At 44.4% G+C, this 27,829-nt stretch overlaps 1 protein-coding gene across 1 annotated transcript in view; it reads right to left on the bottom strand.

Moving 5' to 3' along the window:
- Nucleotides 1-817: 817 nt before the first annotated feature.
- GET4 (guided entry of tail-anchored proteins factor 4) overlaps nucleotides 818-27,829 on the bottom strand; it is a 55,820-nt gene continuing 28,808 nt past the window's right edge. Inside the window, 4 exon segments of the mRNA XM_033914882.1 lie at nucleotides 818-1,979; nucleotides 2,651-2,723; nucleotides 25,352-25,427; nucleotides 25,513-25,653. Coding sequence (XP_033770773.1) covers nucleotides 1,891-1,979; nucleotides 2,651-2,723; nucleotides 25,352-25,427; nucleotides 25,513-25,653 — 379 coding nt within the window. The 3' untranslated portion in view covers nucleotides 818-1,890.

Raw genomic sequence — 27,829 nt, forward strand, 5'->3', positions numbered from 1 at the left:
GAGGAAAAAGCCTCAGACTGGAACCCTTCCACCACCACAATGGTGGTCCAAGGTGGTTGGGCGAACACCTCAGTGGCAAAAAACCTCCAATCGTGCTCCCACAAATTGTAAACTTAAAGCAGGGCTGTATTGTGCAGAAAGATAGAGGAAATATCCACTTATCTTATCGGTTGATCGGTACACCGACGATGGCCAGCGTTTCACATATCTGCTGCCTCAGGGTGTAAGGCGATCCGATCAAACTTTAAACAGGACGCAAACCCGCATCTCATTACCACCAGGGCCCAGAGACAGCATTTATTTCAGACCCTACAAGAACACAAAATAATCTTGCCTTCTATGCAAATTACAAAAAGTATATGTTGCACACTTATGTATCAGTCTGAGCCAGACAGAGGTTTATATACTAAACTGCATTAACTGTAGCTCTTCATGTGTAAGTGTGGTGTTTAATACGCTGTTTAATAGCAGAAATTAAGGAGATGCAAATAAAGCATGTTACTGCAGAAGAGAAAATATAAATATAGAAGTGCGTGTGTTAATACACACATCACCAGTGAAGAATAATTTTAGTTTTTGATATTCACGTTTTGCATCTCATTAGCTCACTGGAAGAGGTTTTAGATAACACCAATGCAAACTAGTTTGTATGTACCAATCGCTTGCAAAAGCTAATGCAGGCATTCAATGCAAATTAACGCAATTTAGTACATTGGCTCCTTAATGAAAATTAGTTTTGCCTTTTCCTGTTGATTAGACTGGCAACATGAAGTGGCTTATAATGGTGAAAAAGTGTAAAGGGATGCCTAACTCAAAGTTTTTAAATTATTCTTTTATTAACATTTGAATATTTTGTTCTTTTACACAAAACATTAAAGGAATCCACCACCCACTAAATAATAAATAGCATTCCCAAGAATATTTTTTGGAGTTATGTTTTTCTCTTAAATAATTTCAGCTTCCAAGAATTTCTGTTTACTGCTTAGGAAATGACACACAATTTCCATACACAATGCTGCTTTTTGTGACGCAGCTTCCAGCCTTATACAATTTTACAGAACTATCAACTGCAAAATAAAAGGTCCACAGATGCCTGAAATTTATTTGTGGGGGTGAAAGAGTAGGTTTATATCCTGTGCACATGGGACTAAGTGTAGTAACATGAAGCACAGAATTTGGATGAAGTGGCTTTCAAAATCCAACTGACTACATCCTGAAACATCACTTCACAAGGGGAGGAAAAAAAAAAAATGAAACCGATAGCTTCCAGCAGTTAAAAAGCAGACAGGCTTTGTAAGGTTCAGCTCAACTTCATAGGAATTCCTTACATGCTGCAAAAAGTCATCCAACTGGATGGCCTAGGGAGGAATGGCTCACAGAGGAGGTATTTTAGTCTTGGCGTGCATGCGTGCGTGTGATAAGCGCCATTTTAGGTTCTTTGGCTAATCTTGAAACAAGCTTGGCACTAAGTTCGCAGAAAGTAATAAGATGATTAACCTTGCCTTTCATGTCAGTCCTTGCCGACACCAAGTAACATTTTGTTCAGGAAAAACTGAAAGAAGATGCATTTTAAAAATGGAACATTTTTTGTATTTTATTTTGCACTATTTTCCAAAAGGGAATACTGCATCTGAAACCATAAAAGACTAATATGCAGTCAAAATTGCCAGTCAGCAGATTGAAAGTTTGCTAGTAACCATTCCAACCAGTTCTGCGGCTACCCTTTTGACATAAATAAAGACCAGAAATTTTAATGCACCTTTTTACCAGGATTGAAGGTGTCCTCATAATCAATTGGAAATAGCTTGCAGAACCTAAATTCTGAAATTGTCTTTTAAAATTATCCAATTTTCTTATCCATGCATTTCCTCAAGATAAGTTCTCATCTTTTCAATCAAGCTCAATGGGGCTAGTGTCATCTTGTCCTTCCCCTATATCCTCCTCCTCTCCTGCACCCATCAGACTGTTCAACAGGTTTCCTGCCAGGAAAAAAAAAAACACAGCAGCTCATTATCCTAAACAAGAATAAATAGAAGAAAAACTGTTTCCTCTCCACAAGAATAAATAGAAGAAAAACTGTTTCCTCTCCACAGTTTATTCCTCTAATATAGTATTCTGATGACAGATTCATGTTGCCATCAGAATCGTGAAATGAGGAAATGTCTCAAAAATAAGGGCACAAAGCAGTCGTGCTTTGGCACCTTGTTTTATTTATGTGCATGCACTGGTCTCCATTAAACCACTATCACTGCTACTTAACATCAAGGGCTACTCCATCAACCGCAGCAGACAAATTGTGTTGTAATTTTTTTTTATGGGCTGTACGTCACCTTGGGCTTTTACTGCAAGGTTGAACCATAAATCTTATAAATGAATAAATAAATGCAAAATGTCCCTGCATGGATTATGGAAGTGTACTCAAGTCAAGCTTTAAGTAATTTGATGGGTAAAGCATGATTTCTTCCAGTGTTATGTATTTCCACTAACTGACATGGTCATTAGAATGGTAACATATCTAAAATATTAGAGCAGAATTAAATTCAGAAGCATGTGTCACATAGGAAATTCAGTAAACAGCATGATAACTGAGTTACAAACCCAAATGCTTCAGTAATAACCAGCTTAACATTTCTCTTTTTGTCATAATTACCTAGCAATCCTCCATAAGTTGTTGTCTGCTTAGGTGGCACTCCAAAAAATAGCTGCCCTATTCTGTCTAAGTACTGAAATACAAACATGGAAATACAGTAAATAAGTTTAAGATCTGATCAATACTTTAAATAAAACAAACAAAACACACCATAGAATTAAAATGTACCTTGATACAGTTAAACCTCTAAAAACAAATCCATGAGCCCAATTTCTCTCATTTCTATTTTCATTACTGTTCATTTCAAAACCATTCCACAGCAAACTGCAATACATAAGATTAGGTACTTTACTTACCTTGATGATCTTCTTTCTAGTAAAAAGGCACATCATTTTTGAACTTGTGGGTTGTGTACCTCTGATCGTGAGATCTGATGTAGACGGCCTCATTTACATTTTTCTGCTCTGCATCCCCTCACTCCGGCCTGTCCTGTAATTCCTCAGTTCATATCAAAGCAGATGGTCAGTCCTAGAGAAAAAACATAATAGGGAGGAGGAGTACGGGGACTCTATTGAGAAACAACTCTGTTCTGCTCATATCACAACATTTAACATGAAATAATCATGAAACAAACATAACGAGGTGGAGTGAACAAGCCACCTACTTGAGTGCAACCTGTACTTCAAAATAGGAGTGGTCTCTCCTAATCCTTGACTGTGCTGGACAGAGGAAAGAAACAAGATATCTGGTACTACAGACAAATCTGAGACAACAAGCAGGCTAATGAGCATCTGACAGGGTCAGCTTCAAGAATGATGTGCCTATTTACCAGAAAGAAGATCATCAAAGTAAGCCCTAATCCTCCCTTCTAGTGCAAAAGGCACATCATTCTTAAACCTATGCAACATATCATAGCAGTCTCTCAGAATCTAGGGTGGGACAGATGAGCCTGATGAAAAGTACTGAAGATCCGAACATGGTATCCAATTGAGCTGCTACATTCACCCTACAAAACTTTGTGAAAGTATGGAGGGAGGACCATATATGGTCGCTCTACAAATTTCTTCAGAAAAACTGCTCTAGACCAGAGAATGACATGGGGACAAATTTCTCCCCACCCCAAGAGTTCTTTTCCTGTCCCTGCCCAATTCCTGCAAGCTCTGTCTTCATCTACATAAGCCTCAAACACTTTAAAATCATAAGTGTTCAAGGCTTGTGCAGTTAAGGCAGAGATTTACAGGAATGGGGCAGGGGCAGTAATAGCGACAAATTTGCCCCATGTCATTCTCTACTCTAGACTCCGCCCAGGAGGAAGCTACACTCAGTGTTCTCCCTAGCGCCTTTCAGCCGGGCACCCCGCCCGGCTAGATTAGGTGAGCGCCCGGCTGTCATCTTGGCTGCAAATTCGCCTCCGCCTGACTTTTTTTTTTTTTTTAAGCGCCAGAAAAAGGGTTTTCAGCTTTACTTTTTTAAACAATTTTCCTACTGCTGGTCGATTTTTACAATCGCAGTTGGAGACAGGGGCTGCAGGCTCATTATGACCCAGTGCACAAACAGGAAGAACCCCGACGTCGTGTTTACTTTTGTTCTGCACTAATCTGCAGCTTATCTCACAAGACGCTCCTGCACAAAGCGAAACCAATCGGAAAGAGGAAAAGCGGAAGCTCGCAGCTGCGTGCTTCAGTAACTGCTGCTGGCTAACGGAGGGAGAAGGTACCTAAGAGAAATGAAGTAGGTCCGAGAAATAGATTCGCTACAGGCTAAGGCGGGAGATAGGGCAGGGAGGAAAGCTTACAACTTGGTGTTCTTGCTTGCATCGGGTCTTCCTCGCTGCCGGGTCCTGCCTACTTTCTGTTTCCATGAAGGCAGGACCCAGCAGCGAGGAAGGCCCGAAGCAAGGAAGAGTTCCAAGTTGTAAGCTTACCTCCATCGCTGACCTTTCTCCTGCCTTAGCCTGTAGCGAATCTGCCGACCGAGGCGGGGGGGGGGGGGGAGAAGTGATGGGGGGAGAGAAATGCTGTTACTGCTGCACCCAATTAGGGGGGAGAGAAATGCTGCTGCTGCACCCAATGGGGGGCAGGGGGGAGGAAGACCAAGGAAAGGAGAGGAGAGGAAAGAGATGCCAAGACCATAGGAGGGAGGGAAAAGAAAGGAGATACCAGACTATGGGGGGAGGGAAGGAGGCAGATGTCAGACCAGGGGAAAGGAAGGAAAGAGGGAGAGAAAAGAAGGAGTGGAGATGCAAGATAATGGAGGGGGTAGGGGAGAGGAGTGAGATGCCAGGGCATGGGGAGGGGAGAGAAGGGAAACTAAGGAGACAAATGCCAGACCAGAGGGAAAGGAAAGAAAGGTGCCAGAGCAAGGAAGCAGAGGGAGACATAGGAGAGAAGAGAAATTCCAGGGCATGAGGGGAAGGATGGGAAGAGAAATGCTGCTGCAACATCCAATTGGGGAGGGGAGGAGAGGAAGAGAAGTGCTGCTGCTGCACACAATTGGGGAGAGAGAGGGGAGAAGGAAGACCAGGGAAGGGAGAGGAGAGGAAAGAGATGCCAAGACCATAGGAGGGAGGGAAAGAAAGGAGCTACCAGACCATGGAGGGGGGAGAGATGTCAGGGCATATGGGGGGAGGGGGAGGGGGAGGAGACAGATGCCAGACCAGGTGAAAGGAAGGAAGGAGAGAAAGGAAGGAGAAGAGATGCCAGATAATGGAGTGGAAGGGGGAGATGGAAGGAGAGGAGAGAGATGCCAGGGCATGGGGGGAGAGAAGGGGATAGAGGTGCCAGAGCATAGGGGAAGTGGTGGAGACAAAAAAAAATGGAGAGGGGGTGAAGCTGAAATGGAGAGAAAGGGCACAGGAGTACAAAGGCACAAAGTACAAAGGTCACAGAGTACAAAGGAGAGAAAGGGCAAAGGATATACAGTTTATTGGGACATAGAAAGAGGGAAGATGCCATATGGAACAGAGAGAGGGCGGATACTGGATGGAAAGGGCAGAGAGGGTGGACAGTGAATGCAAGGGGAGAGAGAGAGAGGGCAGAGGCTGGGTGGAAGGGGCAAAGAGAGAGGACAGATGTTGCATGGAAGGGAGCGAGGACAAACGCTGAATAGAAAGAAGAGAGTGAAGAGAAGATGATTAAAGCAGAAACGACAAAAGGTGGAAAAATAAATTTGTTGTTGCTTTATGTAGAATCAAGTAGTATTGTAACTGTATTGATTAAAGTTTATCAATAGAAAATGGAAATAAGGCAGTTTTTTGGGGACTAAACTCCTTTCCTCAGGTCAGGACAGGATACCATAACAGCAGTATACTGTACTGTCTTGAAGAAAGATTTGGCCTCTGAAAGCTAATTACTACTAATTGAAAAATGGATTAGTCCAATAAAATGGTATTTTCTTATTTCTCTCTTCCCTGTTTTATTTATATTTGTTAATTTGTAAAGTGGTGATTGTTATGTAGCAGTTTTTTCAAATTTACATCTACTGTCTTTATATTTTGCACAGTATTAGGGTACGTGTCACTGTTTCTGTGGTGTTGCATTGTATGCAGAGTCTGGTTTATTGGCGTTTCAGTTTAACTTTTATCTACATATTTCTATTTTTAGTCTGTGATTATTCCATATTAGGCAAGGGTGTATCTCTGTTCTGTGTGTATGAAAAGGACATGGCTTTCTGTTAGCATTGACTGTGCAGGATCTGGCTTGTTTAGTTTTACAATGCATGTGTTGGTGTTCTAGTGCTCACTGCAGTGTTTAAGATGCTGCCTTTTCCTAGGTGCACCCTTGTTGTGTAACTCATGGATTATTTCTAAAAATAACTTTTTTTATATAGAGGAGGGGGTTATTAAAAATTGATCAGCATTGGCTGTCATATATACTAGGTACGCCACTGGATTTAATGACCCAATGCTAACTTTACTGTTGATGTAGTGTCCCCCCCCCCCACACACACACACACTATAATGAATTAAATTAAAGCTGTATTAACATCAAACAGCTTTCAAATGACATTATAAGCAAATAAAAATAAAATATTTTTAATACATTGCTAATTATTACCTGCATTTTTACCTAAACTGTTTTGCCTAGCTATCACTTTGATTTTTATCTGCTACTTTTTTATTTTGCTGTAGTGCGATCACACAGGTCTCCTTCAAATTATGTGGAAGAGGTTTGGAAGTGGGGATCGCATCTATTTCATATCCTCAGTGAGACCTCAGGAAGGAATATAGTGATCAAAATATTATTAGAGGTGCTGTAGAGATGTTTCTTGTATGACTGGATGAGCTATATTTATCTTTTTTTTTAGTTGTTTAAATTCATGCAGAAATAAATGGCTAGATTGAACCTAATGATTTCATTAACGCATTTCCCTTTTTTAAACCTCTATACCAGCGGTCTGAAACACGCAGCCGCGGGGCACATGCGGCCCCCTAGGGACTATTTTGCGGTCCGCGATCTGTCCTTGCCTAAAGCAGGGGTCCCCAATCTGCTTCCCTTCCCCACTGCCCTCCCCCAAGCCACCGCAATCAGGGAATAGGTCAGCGCCCGAGGTCTTAGCTCTCCCTACATATCTTCCCCAGCTTGGAGCCAACCAATTCTCGCCACCCGACGTTCAATTCTAATGTTGGGGAGGAAGTTCTGGGCCAGCCAATTGCTGCCTGGCTGGCCAGGAAGTTCCTCCCTGACGTTAGAATTGACGTCAGGTGGCGTGAATTGGTTGGCCCGCGCTGGGGAAGATATGCAGGGAGAGTTAAGACCTCGGCACTGGCCTGTTCCCCGATTGTGGCGGCGGCAGCTTGTTCCCCGATTGCGGCGGTGGCGGCCTGTTACCTGAATGCGGCGGTGGCGGCCTGTTCCCCAATGGTGGTGGCTTGGGGGAGGGCAGGGAGAAGTAAAGAAAGAAAGGGGGGGACAGAAAGAAAGAAGGGAAACGGGACACAGACAGAAAGGGGCATGGAGAGAGAAAGGGCGGGCATGGAGAAAGAAAAAAAGAAAGAAAGGGGGCACGGAGAGAGAGAGAGAGAAATACAGACATATAGAAAGAATGGGGGCATGGATAGAGAGAGAAAGAAAGAAGGGGGCAGGGTGAAAGAAATAAAAAGTTGGGGGAGGGAAGGCGACAGATGCCAGACCAGGGGAAAGGAAGGAAGGAGGGATGGAGAGAAAGGAAAGAAAGAGATGCAGCCCATGGAAATAGGGACAGAAGAAGAGAGAAATAGAAGGGAAGGTAAGACATGGAAACAGATTTTGAAAAGAAAGCAGAAAAATTGAATATTAAGTTAATGCCAAAGATGGATGCAAGGCAGAAAGTGAAGACGGAGAGAAAAACAGTCAAAGGACAAGAAGACCCTGGAAACATAGTTAAATGCACAGAAAAATAAAGTCGATGCACAAAAGGGAGAAAGAAAGTCCAACGTAGTCTGCAGTAAACAACAGCAACCAGAAAACAACGAACAGACTGCAGATAATGTACAAGATGCAGGCGTTGTTTATTAGTAAATGCAGTAACATATACAACCTTATAGCCAACCAAGGGACCCGACACGGTCCAGGTTTCGGACAACACGCCTTCCTCAGGGGTCCATGGTGGTTAAGGTATAAAGCAAACTGCATAAAAGATAACAAACACACACCAATCACGATCAAATGGCATTGTGTAAGACTTGCTTGACCCCATTTGATCGTGATTGGCGTGTGTTTGTTATATATGTTGCTGCATATATATGTGTGTTTGTTGTATATGTTACTGCATTTACTAATAAACAATGCCTGCATCTTGTACATTATCTGCCGTCTGTTGTTTTCAGAAAAATAAAGTCACCAGACAACAAAGGTAGGGAAAATGATTTTATTTTCAATATAGTGATTGAAATGTGTCAGTTTTGAGAAAGGAAAAATATTAAACTTTAAATATGAGGGCTGCAGAAAAAATAGGGTACTTGGAGGGCCGCAGAAAAAATAATTAATGACAATTTTGCATGAGGTAAAACTCTTTATAGTTTATAAATCTTTCCTTTAACTGGTAAAGGAAAGATTTATAAACTATAAAGAGTTTTACCTCATGCAAAGTTGTAATTTCTTTAATAAGACATTAACTATTTTTTCTGTGGCCCTCCAAGTACCTACAAATCCAAAATGTGGCCCCACTAAGGGTTTGAGTTTGAGACCACTGCTCTATACCATTTGAAAGAGGGCGAATATCTAATTATTCACTTCTAGAATTGGATACTTCTTAAATTTAGTAAAAATATTCTGGCACAAGTGTCAAACCTTAAAAAAGGAAGCAATAGTGAACATTGGAAAATAATAATTAATAAAAATAGTACACATTTAGGGCTCCTTTTACAAAGGTGCACTAGTGTTTTTAGCGCACACACCGGATTAGCGTATGCTATCTGAAAAACTACCGCCTGTTAAGAGGCGGTAGCGGCTACATGCGCGGCAATTTAGCGCATGCTATTCCGCGCATTAAGGTGCTAACACATCTTTGTAAAAGGAGCCCTTAATTTTCCCCACCATCAAATTTCCCTGTCTCGCCCACCCCACCCAGCTACTTTTTCATGCCACCCGGCTGGAAAAAATTTCTGGGGAGAACACTGTACACTCCTAGTGGAATAGGCCTTTAAGAATATGGGAGGTTGCTTTTCGCTGCCAATATAAGCTAAAGAAATAGCCATACGAATCCATCTAGAAATAGTTGCTTTTGAAGCCAACGGCTCCAGTGGCCAGTATCCACCAGCACAAAGAGATGATCCGACAGTCAAAACTCATTTATCACGTCCAGATAACGAAGCAACACACTGCGCACATCCAGCAATTTCATAGCTTTGTTACTTTTCTTGGCCCCCCAAGGGTGTGAAAGACGGCCACCGTACTTCCTGGTTGATGTGAAAACTGGAGACTACTTTCAGCAAGAAAGAGGGGACTGTCCACAGTCAGTGATATCCTCGTCTATCTGAGAAAAGGTTCTCTACAGGATAAAGTCTGTAGTTCAGACACCTGATGTGGCTGCCACTAAAAACACCATCTCCAAAGGATCATACAGAGAACATAAGAATCGCCATACTGAGCCAGACCAAAGGTCCATCAAGCCCAGTATCCTGTTTCCAACAGTGGCCAACTCAAATCCCAAGTACCTAGCTTGATCCCAAGTAGTAAAATAGATTTTATGCTGCTTATCCTGTAGACTTCTCTTTTAGGAAATTATTCAAACCTTTTTTTAAACCCTGCTAAGCTAACTGATTTCACCACATTCTCTGTAATGAATTCCAGAGTTTAATTACACATTGTGTGAAGAAATATTTCTCTGATTTGTTTTAAATCTACTACATTAACTGCATGGGTTAAGGACTGGCTTGGGGGTAGACTTCAGAGGATAGTGGTAAACAGTACCCTCCCTGATACGACGGAGGTGATCAGCGGAGTACCGCAGGACTCGGTCTTGGGCCCGATCCTATTTAACATCTTCGTAAGAGACTTGGCTAAAGGGCTTCGAGGTAAAATTATATTATTCGCCGATGATGCCAAACTATGCAACATAGTAGGCAAAAGCACAATAGACAAAAGCACAGTGCCCGACAGTATGACGCAGGACCTACTCCCGCTGGAGCATTGGTCAAAGACTTGGCAACTAAGTTTCAATGCCAAAAAATGTAAGGTCATACACCTTGGCGGCAAAAATCCATGCAGGACTTACACCCTAAATGGTGAGATCCTAGCAAGGACTGTAGCAGAACGTGACTTGGGGGTGATCATTAGCGAAGACATGAAGACTGCCAATCAAGTGGAAAAAGCTTCATCCAGGGCTAGACAAATCATAGGTCGTATCCGTAGAAGTTTCATCAGCCGTAAGCCAGAGGTTATAATGCCGTTGTACAGATCCAAGGTGAGACCCCATCTGGAATACTGTGTACAATTCTGGAGGCCACATTATCAACAAGACGTGCTGAGAGTTGAGTCGGATCAGCGAATGGCCACCAGAATGGTCTCAGGACTCAAGGATCTCCCGTATGAGGAACGGCTGGGTAAGTTGCAGCTATACTCACTCGAGGAACGCAGAGAGAAGGGAGACATGATCGAGACATTCAAATATGTCATGGGACGTATCGAGGTGGAAGGAGATCTCTTTTTTCTTAAAGGACCCACGGCAACAAGAGGGCATTTGTTGAAAATCAGGGGAGGGAAATTTCATGGCGACACCAGAAAATATTTTTTCACCGAAAGGGTGGTTGATCGCTGGAATAATCTTCCACTACAGGTAATTGAGACCAGCAGCGTGCCAGATTTTAAGAAAAGATGGGATTGGCATGTGGGATGTCTTCATCGAGGAAGTTAGGGGGTGGGTCATTAGTGTGGGCAGACTAGATGGGCCGTGGCCCTTTTCTGCCGTCATTTTCTATGTTTCTATGTTACTTAGTAGCATCACATGCCTCCTAGTCCTAGTATTTTTGGAAAGAGTAAACAAGTGATTCACATATATCCTTTCTACTCAGTATTTTATCTATACTATCACCACTGGGAAGTCTCTTCTCCAAGCTGAAGAGCCTTAGCCACTTTAGCCTTTCTGCACAGGGAAGTCATCCCATTCCTTTCATCATTTTCGTCACCCTTCTCTGTACCTTTTCTAATTCCTCTATATCTTTTTTGAGATAAGGCGACCAGAATTGCACACAGTATTCAAGGTGCGACTGTATCATAGAGTGATACAGGGGCATTATAACATTTTCATCTTTGTTTTCGATTCCTTTCCTGATAATTCCTAACATTCTATTTTCTTTTTTAGCTGCCGCCACACATTAAGCTGAGGGTATCAATGTATCATCAACGATGACACCTAGATCCTTTTCCTGGGCAGTGACTTCTAACATGGAACCCTGCATCACATAGTTAAGTAGAGGCTGCTTTTTAAACAGGGTTGTGATTCTCATCCAGACAGCCATAGTTTGGCTATTTAGATTTACCCTCTCACCCCTTTTTACATAACCACGGAAGTGGTCCCCAGCACAGGCCAGTGTGTCAAATGCTCCGCGTTGCTCCCAACACTCCTGGAATTCCTATGAGCGTCAGGAGCAGCGCAGAGCACTCAGCACTCTGGCCTGCACCAAAAACCACCTCTGCAGAACAAAAATAAGACTCCACGTTGGAAAAGATTGACATACAGGAGGATGCAGACATAATAAGCATAAGAACTGCCATACTGGGACAGACTGAAGCCCATCCATCAAGCCCTGTTTCCAACAGTGGCCAACCTAGGTCCCAAGTACCTAACTAGATCCCAAGTAGTAAAACAGATTTTCTGCTGCTTATCCTAGGAATAAGCAGTGGATTTCATCTCAATAATGGCCTATGGACTTCTTTTTTAGGAAATTATCCAAAACTTTTTAAAACTCTGCTAAGCTAACCAATTTTGCCACATTCTCTGGCACAAAATTCCAGAGTTACGGTACATGCTGTTTGAAGAAATATTTTCTCCAGTTTGATTTATATCTACCTTTTAGAATCTTTATTGTATGCCCCCTAGTTCTAGTATTTTCGAAAAGAGTAAACAAATGATTCACAGCTACCCTTTCCATTCCACTCAGTATTTTATAGACTTCTATCACCCTTGAGCTGTCTCTTCTCCAAGCTGAAGAGCCCTACCAGCTTTAGCCTTTCCTGGACACATCTGGGTGAGAGTCCAATGTCCTTTTACTAGTCTGGGATCTGAAGCATGAAAGACCCACTACCTGTACATTGAGGGAGCACACCACTAGGCCTTTCTCAAGCCCTTCTTGAAGTTTCCAAGTTTATTAATTTCTTGTTATACTGTCAATCCTAAGTATCTAGATGGTTTACAAAATAGTTAATACAGTAAAAGATTAAAAACGTAATCTAAAACATTGAGGGGGGATTGAAAGACAGACTTGACTGACATGAGTCCAGGAGGGAAGTGAGGTAAAGTTACAATAGAATTAAAATAGAAAAGGGTATAGGGAAGGATAAATACAATAGGTAAGGGAAGCCTTTTTGGGAGGGGAAGCTAGAACCAGTGAAACTGGTGCTGCGATCAGGTCCTCACTCTTCTGTGCACACCAGCTCTGGAAGCACTTCCACTCCTTTGCGTATGCGGCTAAGGCTGTCAGATTGTTGGATTTTAGGAGAGTGGCAATCATCACCTTTTCGTGCTAAAGTTGTACGCTCAAGAGCCATGCCATAAGACCCAAATACTTTGGATCCTCCAGGTCAATTGGGCCCTATGAAAGTAACCCTGGATGACAGGGTAGTCTGATATCCTGGTCCCCCTTTAGGCAGACCAAATCTGCATACCACGGACACCTTGGTGCACAGCGGTAACCAAAAGGCCTAAGGTGCATCTAGATACGTCTAAAACCCGTTTTGACTAAGGGCACTTGGACGACCTGTATTTTAGATTGTCCAAGTGTCGATTTAGGCAGGTTTTTAGGCTTATTTTCATTTCGATTATGAACCTCATAGATTCAGAATTCACTTCATCCCAGTACTCTTCTGACTATATCCCCATATCTTGCACAGGGCTCTGCTGTGGGAAAAATGTGCTCAGTGGAGGGAACCCCTGAGGAGTCACTGCGACCACTGCAATTTAAGTACGTTTCATACATCATACTTATAAACTCTGGAGCAAAAGCCAGACCAAATGCCAAGAGGGCCCTTGCAGGTACTTCCTGTGTTCCATTCTGGGGTTTAACGGCAGATGCATGGCTGTGCTTCTCTGGGGATACGCTTTTACCAGTGGCAGTGATTTTAGCAACAAAAATGACCCTTAAGAGCTAAGTAAAGGGATCAAAAAATTTGGGGAAGAGGATCTTAGAGACCCTGTTCCTAGCTCAGAAACGTTCAAAAACTACTTTTAGAGATGCCCTCCCCCTCCGATTTCTCTCATAGGCTGTTACAGCCAGTGCTCACTGTGCCATGTAGGTGCTGGGAGCTGCTTAGGCTGAAAACTGCAGAGAGAAAACTTCTGCTTCAGACAAGCCTAGAAACCCAGATAGCTTGCTTCTTCAGATTTCTCCTCAGTCCTACCAGCCAGACTGAGACCTCAAACCCCCACCAGAACTCATGCACAAAGTAGGTGGGAGGAAATGCAGTCAGCACTCGATCCTGGTGAAAAACCGCCACAGGGCCACTCAGCCTGCGCTTAAGATCTCTGCGGACAAAACCTGGAGCAAGCCTAGCTCCCAAGAGAATGGTCTCTGAGCTCCTAGACTGTTAAAGCAGGCTGACTAAGCAAGTGCCCTGCAAAACAGGCTGCCTCTTGGCTACAGACTACTGCCCTCAGAGTATGTGTCCTCTTGCAGCCAGAGATGTCCCATAACTGTGATTCTCTGCAGCACTGAAAAGCCTCACGACTAAATAAAACCATGAGCAGAACAGACAGGCTCCTATCATATCGCATGTAGAGTAAAACTGGAATTACAGGGCAGCCCAGAGTGAGGGAAGACTCTCTACACCAGATCCTGCGATCAGAGGAACGCCAAAGACAGGTTCAAGAATGATATGCCTACTGCACTAGAACATTCTGATCTGATTCTGAGTTATCAAAAAAATCTCTTATTGATTAGTCAGGACTGAACATAAGAACTGCAATACTGGGACAGACTGAAGGTCCATCAAAGGCCCAGTATTTGTATCCAACAGTGGCCAACCTAGGTCCTACGTAGAAAAACAGATTTTATGCTGCTTATCCTAGGAATAAGCAGTGGATTCCCCAAGCCATCTCAATAATGGATATTAGCCAAACTTTTTTAAACCCTGCTAAGCTAACTAATTTCACCACATTCTCTGGCAACAAATTCCAAAAGATTGATTATACGTTGTGGGAAGAATGATTTTCTCTGGTTTGCTTTAAATCTACTACTTAGTAGTTTCATCGTATGCCCCTTAGTTCTTTTTGCAAAGAGTAAACAAGCGATTTATGTCTACCTTTTCCACTCCACTCAGTATTTTATAGACCTCTATCATATCATCCCCGAGCTGTCTCTTCTCCAAGCTGAAGATCCTAGCCACCTTAGCCTTTCCTCATTGGGAAGTCGCTACATCCCTTTTATCGCCCTTCTCTGTACCTTTTCTAATTCTGCTAAATGTTTTTTTGAGATAAGGCAATCAGAATTCAAGATGAAGTTGTATCATAGGATTATAACATTCATTTTGCTTTCCATTCCTTTCCTGTAATTCCTAACATTCTATTCGCTTTCTTAGCTGCTGCCGCATATTGAGCTGAGGGTTTCAACGTATCCTCAACTATATGACACCTAGATCCTTTTCCTGGGCAGTGACTCCCAACGTGAAAGCTATAGTTTGGGTTCTTCTTTCCCATATGCATCACTTTACATTTGCTCACATTAAACGTTATCTGCCATTTTGATGCCCAGTCTCTCAAGGTCCTCTTGCAATTTTTCACAATCCTCTTGCGATTTAACAACTTTGTGTCATCAGCAAATTGAATTATCTCACTAGTTATTCCCATTTCTAGATCATTGGTAAATATGTTAAAAAGCAGCAGACCCCTGGGGAACCCCACTATTTAAACATACAGTATAAACAAAAAACAGTGTAAACTAGCTAAAGCAAGTCCATAGGTGTTCAGGAGGAAAAGCCTCAGAGCCCCATTAGGGAGAAAGCCCTCTTCTAACTGGAAAGGGCTAATAACTTCACAGGCATAAAAACCTCCGTCTGACCTCAAGGATAAGTGAAAGAGGTACATAAACAGTTACTACAACAGTTAAATGCTTCACAGGCACTATTCATTCAAGGCAGTCACTGTGCCAAACATTAAAGAAGTAACAATAAACTTACCTTGAAATGTGTAGAAAGGCAGCTAAGGTTCCTATCCCCACCAATGGCCAAGTTTTTTGTCTTGTGGCTGCGTCAGGGATTGAGAAAAGCAGAGCCTTTCAATCAGCACTCCTATGGTCTGTGTTGACCATTTAAACCTACTCTGTTTTCTGTCTTCCAACCAGCTCTTAATCCATAATAAGACATTACCTCCTATCCCATGACTCTCTAATTTCCTCAGAGGTCTTTCAAGAGGTACTTTGTCAAATGCCTTTTAAAAATCCAAATACACAATATCAACTGGCTCAACCTTTTTCACCCCTTGAAAGAAATGCAATAGTTTGGTGAAGCAAGATTTCCCTTGACTAAATCCACGCTATCTTTCTCTTATTAATTGATGCTTATGTACAAGTTCTGCTATTTTGTTCTTTATAATAGTGTCTACAATTTGGCCTGCACTGACATCAGACTCATCGGTCTATAATTTCCTTGATCACATCTGGAACCCTTTTAAAAAAATTGGCGTCACATTGGCCACCTTCCAGTCTTGCGGTACTATGCTGGATTTTAAAGAAAAATTACAAATTACAAACAATGGCTCTGCAAGTTCAGTTTTCAATTCTATCAGCACTCTAGGATGTATACCATCTGCTCCAGGCGATTTGCTACTGTTTGTTTTGTCAAATTGACCCATTATATTTTCCAGCGTTAGAGATTTGTTTGAGTTTTTCCGATTCATCTGAATTGAATACCATTTCTGGCACTGGTAACTCCTCCATATCTTCCTCACTGAAGTAAAGAATTTCTTTAATTTCGCTATTGTCTTCCCTGAGAGCTTCTTTTATCTCTTGCTCATCTAGCAGTTCAACTGATTCTCATCCCAGCTTCTTGCTTTTAATATACCCAAAAAAGTTTTTACTGTTTTTGCTGCCAGCGCAATCTTCTTTTCAAGGTCTCTTTACCTTCCTTATTAGCGCCTTGGATTTGACTTGCCATTCCTTGTGCTGTTTACAATTATTTTCAGTCGGTTCCTTCTTCCACTTTCTGAAGGATTTTCTTTTAGCTCCAATAGCTTCCTTGACCTCACTTATTAACCATGCCAGCAGCCATTTGGTCTTCCTTCCTCCTTTTTAAATACATGGACTATCTCTAGAATGGGCTTCCAGGATGGTATTTTTGAATAACATCCATGTCTGATGTAAGTTTTTGACCTTTGTAGTTGCTCCTCTTAGTTTCTTTTTCACTGTTTTCCTCATGTTATCATAGTCTCTTTTTTTTAAAGTTAAATGCTGTTGTATTGGATTTCCTGCATGAACTTATTCCACAGATTATATCAAATCTGATCATGTTATGATCACCGTTATCTAGCGGCCCCAGCACCATTACATCTTGTACCAATTCATGCACTTCACTAAGAACTAGGTCTAGAATTGCTTAGCCTCTTGTCGGTTCCTGAACCAGCTGCTCCATAGAGCAGTCCTTGATTTCATCAAGGAATTTTATCTCCCTAGCATGCTCTGTTAAATTTACCCAATCAATATCAAAGTAGTTGAAATAGCAATGTTACTTACCGTAACAGTTGTTATCCAGGGACAGCAGGCAGCTATTCTCACTAGTGGGTGATGTCATCCGACAGAGCCCCGATACGGACATCTTGAAAGCATGTCTTGCTTGAAGAAACTTAGAAGTTTCGAGATGCCCGCACCGCGCATGCGCCAGTGCCTTCCCGCCCGATGTACCGGGCGTGTCTCCTCAGTTCAGGTAGCTAGCCTGAGAAGCCAACCCAGGGGAGGTGGGTGGGACGTGAGAATAGCTGCCTGCTGTCCCTGGATAACAACTGTTACGGTAAGTAACATTGCTTTATCCCAGGACAAGCAGGCAGGTATTCTCACTAGTGGGTGACCTCCAAGCTAACCCCAATGGGATGGTGGGAGAGTTGGCAACTTAAGAGAACAAATTTTGTAATACAGTTTGGCCAAACTGTCCATCCCGTCTGGAGAAAGTATCCAGACAATAATGAGAGGTGAATGTATGAACCGAGGACCAAGTGGCAGCCTTACAAATCTCCTCAATCGGTGTCGATCTGAGGAAGGCTACAGAGGCTGCCATTGCTCTGACCTTGTGGGCTGTGACCTTACAGGGAAGGGATAATCCAGCCTGGGCATAGCAGGAAGAGATACAAGCCGCCATCCAGTTAGAGATGGTGCGCTTCGATACAGGTCGTCCCAACTTGTTTGGATCAAAGGAGACGAAAAGTTGAGGTGCAGTTCTGTGTGGCTTTGTGCGATCCAAGTAGAAAGCCAGAGCACGTTTACAGTCCAGAGTGTGCAAAGCAGATTCCCCAGGATGAGAATGAGGCTTTGGAAAAAACACTGGAAGCACGATGGATTGATTGATGTGAAATTCAGAGACCACTTTAGGTAAGAATTTTGGATGAGTACGGAGAACCACCTTGTCATGATGGAATACAGTGAAGGGTGGATCTGCCACTAGGGCCTGAAGCTCACTGACTCGGCGAGCTGACGTGAGGGCCACCAGGAAAACCACCTTCCAGGTGAGATACTTAAGAGGAGCCGTTTTGAGAGGTTCAAACGGAGGCTTCATAAGATGAGACAGGACAACATTAAGATCCCAAACCACAGGAGGAGGTTTGATAGGAGGATTGACATGAAAAAGTCCTTTCATAAATTTGGAAACCACAGGATGAGCAGACAAAGGTTTCCCATGTAGAGGCTGATGGAAAGCCGCAATAGCACTCAGGTGGACTCGTATAGAGGTAGACTGGAGACCAGACTGGGACAGGTGTAGAAGATAGTCCAATACAGACGATAGAGAAGCTTTCTGAGGGTCTGTAGCATTGGAAATACACCAGGTCGAGAATCTCGTCCATTTTTGGGAATAGCATTGTCGAGTAGCAGGCTTCCTGGAAGCCTCCAAGACCTCCCTCACAGCTTGAGAAAACTGGTGAGGGGTTATGTTGAAAGGAACCAAGCTGTCAGGTGGAGAGACTGCAGGTTGGGATGAAGCAGTGAACCTTGATGTTGAGTAAGCAGTGAAGGAAACACTGGAAGAAGTATTGGCTCCCTGCTGCTGAGTTGAAGTAGAAGGGAGAACCAAGGTTGTCTGGGCCACCGAGGAGCAATCAGGATCATGGTGGCATGGTCTGATCTTAACTTGACCAGAGTCTTCTGAATGAGAGGAAAGGGAGGAAACGCATAAAGGAAGCGATTCCCCCACTCCAGTAGAAAGGCGTCTGCCTCGAGGCGGAGAGGAGTGTAGATCCTGGAGCAAAACTGAGGCAGTTTGAAGTTGTGGGGCGCTGCAAAGAGGTCTATCTGAGGCGTTCCCCACTGAGCGAAGATCTGATGAAGGGGTTTGGAATGGAGCGTCCATTCGTGAGGTTGGAGAAGACGACTCAATTTGTCTGCCAAGACGTTGTCCTTCCCCTGAATGTAGACAGCTCTGAGGAAGGTGTTGTGGCGAACCGCCCAATCCCAGACTCGAAGAGCTTCCTGACAAAGAGGGGCCGAGCCCGTGCCCCCTTGTTTGTTGACATAATACATGGCGACCTGATTGTCTGTGCGAATAAGGATCACCATGTCGTGAAGCAGATGCTGAAAGGCTTGGAGAGCATTGAAGATGGCTCTGAGCTCCAGAAGATTGATTTGATGGAGTCGTTCCGCACTGGTCCAGAACCCCTGAGTGCGAAGACCATCCAGATGGGCCCCCCATGCATAGTTCGATGAATCGGTCGTGAGAACCTTCTGGTGGGGAGGAGAGTGAAACAGCAAACCTCTGGATAGATTCGAAGAGGTCATCCACCAGAGAAGAGACTGCCGTAGAGCAGGAGTGACGATAATGTGACGGGACAACGGGTCGGACACCTGAGTCCACTGAGATGCCAGGGTCCATTGAGGAATCCTGAGATGTAGTCTGGCAAAAGGCGTCACATGAACTGTAGATGCCATGTGGCCCAAGAGGACCATCATGTGTCTCGCCGAGATGGACTGGCGAGAAGACACCGACTGGCAGAGTAGAAGGAGAGCATCCATGCGTTGAGGAGGAAGGAATGCTCGAAGTTGAATGGTATCCAGAACAGCCCCGATAAAGGGGAGACACTGGGTGGGCTGAAGATGTGATTTGGGGAAGTTGATCTCGAAGCCCAAGTTCTGCAGGAAACAAATTGTAGTCAAGGTCGCCGAAATGACCTCTGGGGCCGAAGGTGCCTTGATGAGCCAGTCGTCGAGGTATGGAAACACCTGGAGACCCATGTTCCGGAGTGCAGCGGCCACCACCACCAGACACTTCGTGAAGACTCTGGGAGACGAGGAAAGGCCGAATGGAAGCACTCGATACTGCAGATGGAGATGTCCCACCCGAAATCTGAGAAACTTGCGGGAGGCCGGATGTATCGGAATGTGAGTGTAGGCCTCCTTGAGATCCAGAGAGCATAACCAATCGTTCTGCTCGAGTAGGGGGTAAAGAGAAGCAAGGGTCAGCATGCGGAACCGCTCCTTGACCAAAAACTTGTTGAGGACTCGAAGGTCCAAAATGGGACGCAGATCGCCCGTCTTCTTCGGAACCAAGAAATACCGGGAGTAGAACCCCCGGTTTTGCTGATCTACTGGCACCGGCTCGACGGCTCGAAGCCGAAGCAGAGCCTGCGCCTCCTGTAGAAGAAGAGCGGTCTGCATCGAGTTGGAAGGATACTCTCTTGGCGGGTGGTCCGGGGGGACCCGTTGGAAATGAAGAGAGTATCCCTCTCTTACGATGGTAAGGACCCAAAGGTCCGAGGTGATCGACTCCCATTGATGATAAAAATGGTGGAGTCGACCCCCGATGGGAAAAACAAGGGAAGACAGAACGTCGGTTATGCTCCCTGGAAGAGAGTCAAAAAGGCTGAGTGGCCTTGGGTGCAGCCGGCATCTGAGGCTTCTGCTGAGACTTCTGTGGAGGCTGCCTCTTTGCAGGCTGTCTCGCTAGGGGAGCCTGTCTTGGTTGATAACGCCTCTGGTAGATTTGAGGTGGTCTAGATGGACGAGACTGTTGAGGCTTAGGCTTAGGACGCAGAATGGATTGAAAAGACTTCTCGTGGTCCGAAAGCTTTTTAGTAACAGTCTCGATAGACTCATCGAATAGATCCGCTCCCGCACAAGGCACATTAGCCAATCTGTCTTGGAGGTTCGGATCCATATCAATAGTGCGAAGCCAGGCCAGGCGACGCATGGCGACTGAGCAGGCCGCAGCACGTGCCGAGAGCTCGAAGGCATCGTAGGAGGATTGCATCAGTTGCAGCCGCAACTGGGACAGGGTTGCCACCACCTCCTCAAACTGGAAACGAGCTTCAGCATCGATGAAAGGGACGAACTTGCGGAGGACCGGCAAGAAGAAATCCAAATAGGAAGAGAAGAAAAAATTGTAATTGAGCACTCGAGTCGCCATCATCGAATTTTGGTAAACTCGTCTACCAAACTTGTCCATCGTTCTCCCCTCCCTGCCCGGAGGCACAGAAGCGTAGACCTGGGAAGGGTGAGAACGCTTGAGAGAAGACTCGACCAGCAGAGACTGATGAGAAAGTTGAGCTCCCTCAAACCCCTTGTGGTGAACGATGCGGTATCGAGCATCCAGCTTACTGGGAACCGCAGGGATAGAATACGGTGTCTCAAAACAGCGCATGAAAGTCTGGTCCAGCAATTTATGCAAAGGAAGCCGAAGAGTCTCCGCCGGAGGGTGAGGCAAATGCATCGTATCCAAATACTCTTTAGAATATTTAGATCCAGTATCCAAAGTCACATCTAAGTCATCCGCCATCTGTCGGAGAAAAGATGAGAAAGACAATTGGTCCGCCAAGGCCGGCCGCCGAGACGGACTAGACGAAGTGGAAGCCTCCGGGTCTAGGGAGAGCTGAGACCGGCATGGAGAATAAGAGGTAGATGGTTCCTCATATTCTGGTCCCTCCGGTTGGGAAACATCGGACGATGAGTATCCCAAACGTTGCATCTTTTTCTGTGGGGACACTTCCGAATGACGTGAGGAGTGTCGAGATGAATGACGAGAACGATGCCCCTCCCGGTGCCGGGATGGGGAGCGAGAACTTCTGTGCATCGCACGATCCCCCGAAGCCTCTAAGGAATGGATGGGGCTCGAAGCGGTGGATCGCAGAGGTGGCAAGGACGCGGACTCACGCAGCGCCACCCAAGTCTGGTATGGAGTGCGGAAGAACTCTTCCTGCGATGCAGTATGCCCAGGACTCCGAATATCAGGGACCGTCCCAGCGCCCTGTTGCCTTGGAGGAGTAATGGGCTCTAAAGGTGGCATATCAGGAAGGGAAGCCCTCCTGGAGGCATCCGCCGCCCTCCGCCGATCCCCCTCGTCGAGCAGCGAGATCGAACGGGGAGGGGGAGGGGGCGGACCGCCCTCAGGGACCGGTGCTCGGACTTCACCCTGAATGTTGGCGATAAGCCGGGGTCCCATAGTTTGCATAAGCTCGACAAACTGAGCTTCCAGCAGGGATCGAAGCGAAGCCGATATGGAGGGATCCGCACCGAAAGGGGGTCCTCCTGCACGGTCTTCGCGCTCCTTCGCGGCCAAGTGCTTCTGCTTAGTAGCTTTGGGCACCTTGATGACCACGGGAGGGACAGTGGAAGGCGGTACCTGAACCGAAGAGACAGAGGCAGGCGCCGCAGCGGAACTGGAAGCCGCAGCCGGTGTAAACGATGCTGGCTTCACGATGCTGGATGCGGAAGTCGTCGATGCAGGTTTCGAGCGGACCGGTGAAACCTCAGCAGATGTAGAAGCAGACAGATCCTTGGCAGTCTCCATCTTGAACATCGACTCCCAAAGTAAGCAACGCCGCTTGAACGAGCGCGCAGTGAGCGTGGAACAAGGCCTGCACGATTTCGGAACGTGGTCCGGACCAAGACACTGAAGGCAGCGTCGATGCGGGTCCGTCAACGAAATCGCACGCTGGCACTTGCTGCACTTTTTAAAACCGGTGATTGGCCGTGACATAGGCCGGAAAATCGACGCTGCAATGTCGAAAGAGGTAGGCCGCAGCCACGAGGCCGGGCCGGCCGAACCGCCGGAAGAAATAATTTTGAACTTTTTTTTTTTTTTTTTTTTTAAATAAAGTAAAGTAAAGTTGAATTCAAAGAAATAAACCAAAACGCGGGTAAAGAAGGCAAAGAAAAACTGAAATTCAGTCAGCGCAGATTGAAGATAACTTCTCAGCTCCGCGGAAAGAAAAGAACTGAGGAGACACGCCCGGTACATCGGGCGGGAAGGCACTGGCGCATGCGCGGTGCGGGCATCTCGAAACTTCTAAGTTTCTTCAAGCAAGACATGCTTTCAAGATGTCCGTATCGGGGCTCTGTCGGATGACATCACCCACTAGTGAGAATAGCTGCCTGCTTGTCCTGGGATAACACCCATTATTATTTTGCTACCCAGTTTGATAGCTTCCCTAATTTCTGATAACATTTCAGCATCTGTCCATTCATCCTGGTCAGGTGGATGTCAGTATACTCCTATCACTATCCTTTTCCCCTTTACACATGGAATTTCTACCCATAGGGTAGAACTTCCTGTAGAACTTTCAGTCTATTCAACGCCCTCTTTAGATATAGTGCTCTGTCTCCAACAATTCAATCCACCCTATTACTGCAATATAGTTTGTACCCCTGTATGACAGTGTCCCATTGGTTAACTTTCATACACCAGGTCTCAGCGATGTTTGTCATATCTATTTACAATTTGCTCAGCAGCTGGCACAGATAATTTGCAATCTTTAAAATCAGACTGTTTTGTAAGGAAACCTGGTCTACTATGGCCTGTATTGCAATTTCACTATCAGGATGCTCTGTCTTTCCTTTTAAGATACCTTGTTCCGAACAATGCTCTTTTGAGTGACTGTCAGTTTTCCCCCAGCTGCTCTCTCTACTTTTTAAATGTTGATGCCAGCAGCCTGGTTCCACCCTGGTTAAGGCGGAGCCCATCTATGCAGAATAGGTTCCTTCTTCCCTAGTATGTCACCCAGTTCCCAACAAATCTAAAGCCCTCCTCCCTGCACCATCACCTCATCCATGCATTGAGACTCCGGAGCTCTGCCCTATCTCTTGGGTCCTGCACGTGGAACAGGGAGCACTTTTGAAAATGTTACCCTAGAGGTTCTGGATTTTAACTTCCTAGCTAAGAACCCCTAAATTTGGCTTCCAGAACCTCCCTAATACATGATATTGAATTAAGGCTGCATTAACTATTAGGCTACTCCAGCAGATTGACTTAAGGTAATTTTGACCTGGAGCAGACAAAGTAGCCTTAGAGATCTACAGGAAGTTGTAAACCAGAACATGTGTACCGACTTTGCCCTTTTGGTCTGATTATTACTGGGAATGACAATAGACAGATGCTGCATCATGCAACCACAAATCTAAGGAAGACTTGGAACATCCCTCCTCTTCAGGATCACCGAGCTATGGAACAGCTTATCTGCCCCTCTTCGAAGTTCGCCCTCACTCCAACGTTTCAGAAAACATTTGAAAACTTGGCTTTTCTCTAAAATGTAACCACTCCCTCCCTCTCCACTCTACTTAGTCCCCATCCTTCCTTCCTTTTTACCAAGCCCTCCTTCCTCCCATTGGAGTTCCTTTCTTTAGTAATTCCTGTAAACCGTGTCGAGCTCTACTTCCGTGGAGATGATGCGGTATACAAACTTAAGGTTTAGTTTAGTTAGTTTAGTTTAGTTTAAATCAATAAAACTATACAGAAATCTTTCGCAGTCATCAGAAACCTAAGACAAGTTTGGAAATTCTTCGAGATTACACAATTCCAGCTCATAGTACAATCCCTAATACTAGGCCTACTAGACTATTTCAACATCCTTTATCTCTCCCTGCCCTGCAACAATAACAAAACAATTATAAACAATTCAAAACACAGCACTGAGACTCATGTACCCATTGAGTAAACACGATCACATTACAGAGGCATACCTCAATTCACACTGGAATTCAGTATGTCATATTTATAAAATGAAGAGGGTGATTGCCATGCAACAAGGAAATTATCATAAGTTCAAAAAGATTTGGGGGCCACTGATTAATTATTCTAATGATCAGACATCTTAAACACTTTAGTATTAGATAAGATATAGGGGGGTGGGAATGTGAAAGATAATTATTGATAATTGGTTACTATTAATATGGGTGGGTGGGTAGGGATTCTTTTATATTTATATATTTGAAGGAATTTAAGTAAGATTGTCAAGTGATTAGTTAAAGTTTTTTTCTGTTTGAATATTATACACTTGCTGTAATATTTGAAAATGAATAAAGATTTAAAAAAAAAAAAAAAAAAATTCACATTGGTTCCCTATTTCAGCAAGAATACTATTCAAATTCTATTGTCTACTATTTAAAACTATAAACAGAGACAGCCCAACCAACCTGAACAACCGCCTCATCCAAACCACCTTAACCAGGCATAGGAAAACTCGCTCCCCATTCACACACCCACCAATCAAAGAAGTTAAAAGGCAAAACCTATATGATGGCCTCCTGGCCACTCAAGCAGCAAAACTTGACAACCAAATCTCCAATCTACTGATAGCAACCCCAGAGTACAAAACATTCAGAAAAAAAATAAAGACTATACTGTTTAAGAAATTCCTGAAAAAAACCTACCACCACATATATACTGCTCAAGAAATCCCAGGAAAAACACCTAACACCACAAGTCCTCTTCCTTCCCTCCACTAACTCCCCAACCCCAGAAACAACCTACTCTACTCTTTATTCTCCCTGAAAATGACCAGACATCTTCTGTAATCCACCTTCTATAACTCTTTTATAATCCGCCTTGAACCGCGAGGTAATGGCGGAATAGAAATCCCTAATGTAATGTAATTATTTCTATGCAGTATTTAATGAAACTACATGCCAAAAAAATCAAAATGGAATAATATAAGAAAACATACCTCATTGTACATGGGATCCCTCTTTAATGACAGTTGATACTGTTCACATAATACTGTAAATACTGTTAATTTTCCACTGAAAGAATAAAATGAAATGGTAAGCACATGCCATTTAAGACAATTCAATAAAATGGTTTTGAAAATCTTAAAATAAACCATACCCATCCACAGCGAGTAAAAGAAACCAGATGAAATTTAGCAATGGCTGTACAAAAGGAGGTCCCTTTTCTATTGAAGGATGTTTCTGTGTATATGTTGTGAAAACCACTGATGCACTGGTTTTATTTTTTAAACAAAGAAATCTGTCAAAAAAAGTAAAAACATGGGAAGTTTTAAATCTTTACTGTGACGAACTATAAACAGAAGAATAATTAATTTAAGCAAAGCAAAAGAGCACCAAAAACTCATCATTTGTAAAAGTATTTACATAATTAAGCTGCTTGTCATTCTATGACATACCAAGCCTAGGAGAAATTACTAGCTGTGTGTTACTCTACTGTTCAGAGCACATGGCATTAATAACGCATCAGAGCAGAAAACTTTTAAGCTTCCTATGAATTACTGAATGCTAAGAAGCTCATTTTATACCTATGAGTTTCTTAGCATTTAGCGCACCTAAGCTTTAGGAAAAGGGTACACAAAGATGAAGTGGGCCCTTGTCCTAAAAAGCTCGTACCTCAATAAACCGATTAGGCTATAAGGTGCCACCAGCCATTAATCATTTTTGGCACATAAAGGGCTCCTTTTACTAAGCTGTGTTAGGGCATTAACGTGTGGAATAGTGCACGCTACAATGCTGCGCGTGCTAGACACTAATGGGTGTCAGGTCAAAAGCGCGCCGGGACAAAGGTGCGCGCAGACAACTGAGCGCAACGCGAAGGCGCGCGCCGAAGAAAATGACTATTTTAAAGGGCTCCGACGCTTTATACAGATCGCGCCGCGTTGTGGGGGCATTGTGGGGGGGCTTACATTTTACTGAAAACTTCACTTTTTCCCAAAAAAACAGGGAACCAGTTAAGTTTCCAGTATAATGAGGGCGGTTACAACCCCCAACCCCCCCCAACGCCGCCGCAATCTGTATTAAGTAAAGTGGGGGGGGGGAGGTTTCCCAACAAAACCCCCAGTCGGAGCCCCTAAAAACACTCTTTTTCTTCGGCGCGCGCTTCCGTCTTGCGCTCAGTTGTCGGCGCGCGCCTTTGCCTTCGGCGGTTTTGTCTTTGAACCCACTAATGCCAGCATTGGTTAGTGCGCGTTGATCTGCTAAAAAAAGCTAGCGCACCTTAGTAAAAGGAGCCTAAAATGTATGCTAAAACTATGAAGAAGAATGTGTTTGGCTTTTATGGAAAATGATTTTTTTAAAAAAAATTTTACTCAGCACCTCTACAAAAAAATAAAATTAATAAAAAAAAAATTCTCTCTAGTCAGCTGTTTTTATTACCGTATTTTCACGCATATAACGCGCGCATTATACACGATTTTACAAACCGTGCGCGTTATACGTTTGAGCGCGTTTTACAACTTTTTTTTTCCAATCCGATCCGGCATCCCCCCTGCGAACCGGCATCCTCCCCCCCGCTCGCGTCACCCCCCTCCCCCGCGATCCTACATCCCCCCCAGCACCGCAAAACATCTCTTACCCGATTGGGCACCGGCACCAATGCACAGGATGTGCCAGTGCCAGTGCCCGAAGATCCTCCCTCGTTGGGTTGGGCTGGGCTGGGCTGGGCGGTGCAGTGTGGGAGAGATCCTCCTTCTTTCTGCGCCGGGCTGGACTAGGCTTTGAGCATTTGCAAATGCTCAAAGCCTAGTCCAGCCCGGCGCAGGAAGAAGGAGGATCTCTCTCGCACCGCACCGCCTAGCCCAGCCCAATCCAACGAGGGAGGATCTTCGGGCACTGGCACATCCTGTGCATTGGTGCTGGTGCCGGTGTCCAATCGGGTAAGAGATGTTTTGCGGTGCTGGGGGGGATGTAGGATCGCGGGGGAGGGGGGGGTGACGCTGAGCGGGGGGGGGGGAGGATTGCCGGTTCGCAGGGGGAATGCCGGATTCGAATGAAAAAAAAAATTCTCTCTCGGGTAAGCGAGCGGGGGGGAGGATGCCGGTTCGGAGTAGGCGGGAGGAGGTTTTAGCATGCGCGGTATACGCATGTGCGCGCTATATTAAATTTTTTTTACATAAATTTGTGTTCCACGTGCGCTATACCCGTGTGCGCGTTTTACACGGGTGCGCGGTATATGGGTGAAAATACGGTACTTCAGTAAATTTACTTTTGGGGAGTGAATACAGCATGGTGATTTGATTCACGCAGAAGTGCCGATAGGACTTAGTATTTAATATGCTCAGTATTTGCAATACTTGCAGAACGGGATTAAAAAAAAGTTAAGGTGCTGAAATGCATAACCAGTGGGCATCAAATCATTTTTAAATTGTGTTGGAAAACTAAATAAACCACTATCGAACAAATACATGGGTGATAAG

This window comes from Geotrypetes seraphini, chromosome 11, assembly GCF_902459505.1.
Source record: "Geotrypetes seraphini chromosome 11, aGeoSer1.1, whole genome shotgun sequence".
In the NCBI taxonomy this organism is placed as follows: Eukaryota; Metazoa; Chordata; class Amphibia; order Gymnophiona; family Dermophiidae; genus Geotrypetes; species Geotrypetes seraphini.